Source organism: Odontomachus brunneus, unplaced genomic scaffold, assembly GCF_010583005.1.
Source record: "Odontomachus brunneus isolate Ranch 3 - 2012 unplaced genomic scaffold, Obru_v1 Obru_scaffold_223, whole genome shotgun sequence".
Taxonomy (NCBI): Eukaryota; Metazoa; Arthropoda; class Insecta; order Hymenoptera; family Formicidae; genus Odontomachus; species Odontomachus brunneus.
In genome coordinates, this window is record NW_022639673.1 from 63,594 (window position 1) to 68,379 (window position 4,786).

Genomic DNA, 4,786 nt, shown 5'->3' on the forward strand with positions numbered 1-4,786 from the left:
ATATTCAATAATAGCCTCCTCACTAGCTTTTACTGATAAAGGATCGTAATTAATCAGATGCAATCCTTCTATTGAAGTTACTCGGGATAATGCAACATATACTTGGCCACAGTTAAATACAGAGTTACCTATATCTATGACAGCATTTTGCAAACTCAGCCCTTGACTTTTATGAATAGTAATTCCGTAACTTAAAGATAAAGGAAATTGTTTCCTAATAACATAAGCTCTATCCATCACTTCAAACTTTACGCTTACTCTTTCTATAAGATACTCCATACCTGATGGTAAAAGAAGTTTAATCTTTTCTATTTGGTTAGTAGACATATCCTCTACAACTGAAATAACAGTACCAATTGTACCATTAACAAGACCCAAACTAGCATCAATATTACGTCTTATCATAACTTTTGCTCCAACTTTGATAATGATTTGCTTTGAAAGCCCAGCTGTTCTAGAATTATCATCATCACTATCTGATAACATTTTTAATACTTTCTTTTTCACATACGATATACATTCAATAATATCTTCAGCAATTAATAAAATTTCTTTTGATGGTATACGACTCAACATTGCAACATTCAGAACATCGCACATATGACAAGTAGGTAACAAACAAACAGTGTCCGGTGGCAAATCATTAATAAAATCACATAGTTTATTTAATCTAGACTCAAATGAAACATTATTAAAAAAAATTTTTCTATTTTCCAGAATCTCAGAATCAGATTTTGTTAATAAACCAATTCGAATTCTGGATAATAAATCACGGTAAGATGTATCTCCTTGTTGACGCATATTAATTGTTAATTCATCATAGTCAAATAACATAGACCATAAATTAATAGTCCCTAAAGAACCGAGGTATTTATTAACTTTTTTATCAGACAGTTGTAAAAAAAACATGATCCTCATGTACAGATGGTAATTGAAGTAGATCTCCAAATAAAAGAATGTGTTTTCGTCCAAACCAACCATCGTCACAATCACTAGTATCAAATATTTCAGATAACCGCAAATGTATATATATTAAAGATAAATTGGATACCATTGAAATTTCATCAATTATAAAAAGTACAACATCTTTGAGATCTGCTCTTAAAACTTTCAGTACATGATCGGATAGTCGTTTATATTTTGGAGTATTACCATGTTCAACAGGTAATTGAAGCAATCTATGAATAGTCAAACCATCAATATTAAACGCTGCTATACCAGTAGGTGCCGCTACAGCAGTATCTTTATTAAGATTTTCTCTTACCCAACATTTAATGGTTTTTATTAAGAAACTTTTTCCAGTACCACCTTCTCCACTAACATATAACCGTAATAATCTATCCGATGTAACAGTATTAATTACTTTATCAAACACTCTTTTTTGATCGATATTCAATTTTTTTATCATTTCAGGTACATTAATTTTTTTAGCCAATTTATCACCAAGATCTCTAAAATCTTGCATCGCTTCACCAGCTTCTATATTCTGAACACCTATAGGATTTTCAGGATCATCCTGAGATACGTGCTCTCGCGCATCATCATCCAAACATTGCTGTACTAATTGTTTTGCAGTTTCAAATGCTTTTTGTAATTCTTCTAATCTTTCGTGATATTGCAATGCTTCTGTAAGATGTAATTTCACGTGTTGAAACGATTCAGTATAAGTTTGAAACCCATTTTGAAGATCCTCTAATTTTCTCCAAGGTTCAAACATTAATAATAATGAAAAGAAATAATCTTCTGGTCGGATATAAACATCATATTTATAATGATTAATAAGATATCCACATTGTCGTCGTTTCAAATAGTAACTATTACCTATTTTATAATACTCGACCAACTCGTTACGTGGCTTAATTTTTGTTGTATCATACCATTGTGCAAATTCATATAGAGATATATACTCTAATTCTTTGGGTCTATTTGGATAATAATCATCCACCAAAGATGGACAAAATATATCCGTTGACTCCTTATCAAGAGCTTCAATTTCAATTCGACTCTTCAATTTTCTATGTCGAATCTTATTAACATCTAACCATTTAATTGTCGTGTTTGGATCAGTTCCGTATAAAGGAATACTTAACAAAGTATCGGCAGCTTCAAGAGCTCCACATTCTCTATTATTTGTGAATCGCAGTGCAATATTCCAAAGAAAACTTGCCAACGATTTATTTGTATTGTTTTTACTATTAAGAACAATATCATCGGACAATTCACTTTTTCCTGCTTTATTAAGATATTTAGTGACATACCAAGTTAGCAGTGACGACTTTTCTCCAATAAATTGTATATCCATATTTCCTTCCCATGCAGTAAGAAGGACAGGATTATAATCATTTATATTCACCTCATCGTCCATTCGAGGGAGATCATAAAGCCTGCTTCTATTCTTCAATTTTTTCCTACCTGCTATTGAACTTGCAACATCTTTCATAATTAATTTATCAGTGGTGGGGCGAGGAAACCCAAAACGACACCTACGAATCATTTTACGTCCAACTTTTTTAGAACGAAGACAATAATCATTATGTTTATGTCGCTGATGCGTGTTGACACGCTTATATAATAACGGTGCGACATTTCGGTTTGGCATTTTACAACTTATATATTGTAAGATAAATTTAGAAACTTCTTCGTTAGAAAATTCACCAAGAATGGGTGCATTTTTTATCCAAATTAACAAATGAAAATGTTGTATGCCTCTACCTTGATATTCTCGTCTCCAGAAATAATGCGTAACTTCTCCAATCGGATTATCTGATGAAGAAATAAAATCAAGCATTGCTCGAAATTTATTGTCAAGAAACCTTGATGTCGATATAGGATCTCTAGCAACAAGTACACTGATGCATGAGGAATCGTCAGCCCATCCATTTATTTCCCGAATATATTCAGCTAAATCTTCCCACAGCCATTCACTCGGACTTAACGTTAAAAACCATGTCGCAGGTCCATAATGTTGCGTCATACAGTTTAAATCACTTCTCGGTCTATGCCAATATTGTTCCGTATTCCGAAGTGTCGAAAATATTGTATTTAAATTAGATTCTAACAATTCTTTCGATAATGCTTCTAAATATTCTCCAGCTGTATAATGATCCCGTGGATTAGTAATATTCATTTTATGATAAATTCCACGGCTTAATTGACGTATGTTCGCATTATTTAACAAAAAGAATAAGTATTGTTGATTTAATCGGTAGTGCGAATGTTTTGAAAGTAAACGAGATTTAATAAATTCATGATCATGAAGTTTGACTTGTCTATCTTCATGCTGTCCATTAATACCAAAGGGATATAAGTCAGGGAAACACAATAAATCTAAATATTTTTCACGATTATCTAAAGGTAAATCTTTAATTTGTAACATTTGATATAAAGTTGTCGCCGTTTGGTTAGTTCTTTTTTCATATAAGGGATATATAGTATATTGTTCGTAGTAAGTATCATTTTCATCAGTAACCTGAGTTAACATTGGCTTACGTTCATCATGCAGTACATTATCATCCGGCACAACTTGTGTATCATGTTTTATTTCTTGTATTTCAAACTCTGAATTATGTAATTTATCTAAACAAAATTCATGATGTGTATTTGGCAACACAATATGAGAATACAAAGGATTGTTTTCTTTTAACCAAGTTAAAGCGTCAAAAACTTTTTTAACGTCCACTATTTCTTCCCAGACAATTTTAGATTTCGTAGGAACACCTCTAATTAAAATATATAATTCATGGTTAAAATTTATAGGATCAATATCAGAACAAATTTTATTCAATGTTTCCTGTAAAGGAAGCGGCAAATGAAATGTCCTACTTTTGACTTTTTGTACCATTTGTCTTTGAGGTAGCTTTTTATTAAGAACAGCATCCATTTTAAGAACAGTTTGGAAAGCTTTAGCTCTCTATATGATAAGTTTTTCGAACGTGTTAAGAGATAAAATTACTTTAGGAATATTACCTGTGAAAAGATTATTCAAAACACAGCGGGCAGGCATTAGACCGTCACGAATTTTGCTTAAACAATAACGACATATATACTGCGAAGTAACTGTCTGTCGTTGCACGTGCAACATTAAATCTGTCCAAATTTTGTTGTCTATTGGTATTCGAAACTTGTTAATATCATGAATATTTCTTTTATAACAAAATTTTTCGCATGAAACGCAAATATAACGTGGTGTATCCATTGAACGTTTAGTAAATGCATTAAATGCACGAGAATATTTTGAAATAATATCGTCATCACTTAACATTATATTATTTCGTTGATATTTGTATATATCTCCTTTTTGTTGTGCTGAAATAACAATTTCTTCTAATGCATGCATATCCGTATTAATTAACGATGAATCTATACTTAACATCTTATGATAAAAATGTGACAGTTGATATATCAAACGTCTAACATTTCTTACTTTGGGAAAATGAGGTGAAAGTAATTGTATCGGAAGAAACATTGCTTTACAAAGAAATAGATTACTATAACAAGTACGCGTATGACCTAATTTTATATTAGACAGGTTTAATGTACATTTGTTAATGTATTGTAAAAGTTTTGGTATATATTTTAAAGTGCATACATTAATAATTTCTAGAAATTTTTGATAACGTAAGATTAAATATGGATCATCAATCTTACAGAAATCACCGCATAACCATGATCTTTTCGTTCGTGCCCTTATTAAAGGTAATATATTAACAACTTGCCCTTCCGCATTCATTATTAGATTTTTCGGAAAATTTATTTTATGATATATACCTTCACTTAAATAATTTTC

The 4,786-nt window shown here is 31.1% G+C and overlaps 1 protein-coding gene across 5 annotated transcripts in view; it reads left to right on the forward strand.

Moving 5' to 3' along the window:
• The first annotated feature begins 585 nt into the window (after nt 1-585).
• Nucleotides 586-4,786, forward strand: part of LOC116852413 (antichymotrypsin-2-like) — a 300,750-nt gene continuing 296,549 nt past the window's right edge. For all 5 annotated transcript variants that reach the window (XM_032832745.1, XM_032832744.1, XM_032832746.1 and 2 more), the window contains exons 1-2: nt 586-607; nt 718-774. In XM_032832745.1, the coding sequence (XP_032688636.1) occupies nt 601-607; nt 718-774 (64 nt within the window). In that variant the 5' untranslated portion in view covers nt 586-600. The remainder of the gene's footprint in view (nt 608-717; nt 775-4,786) is intronic.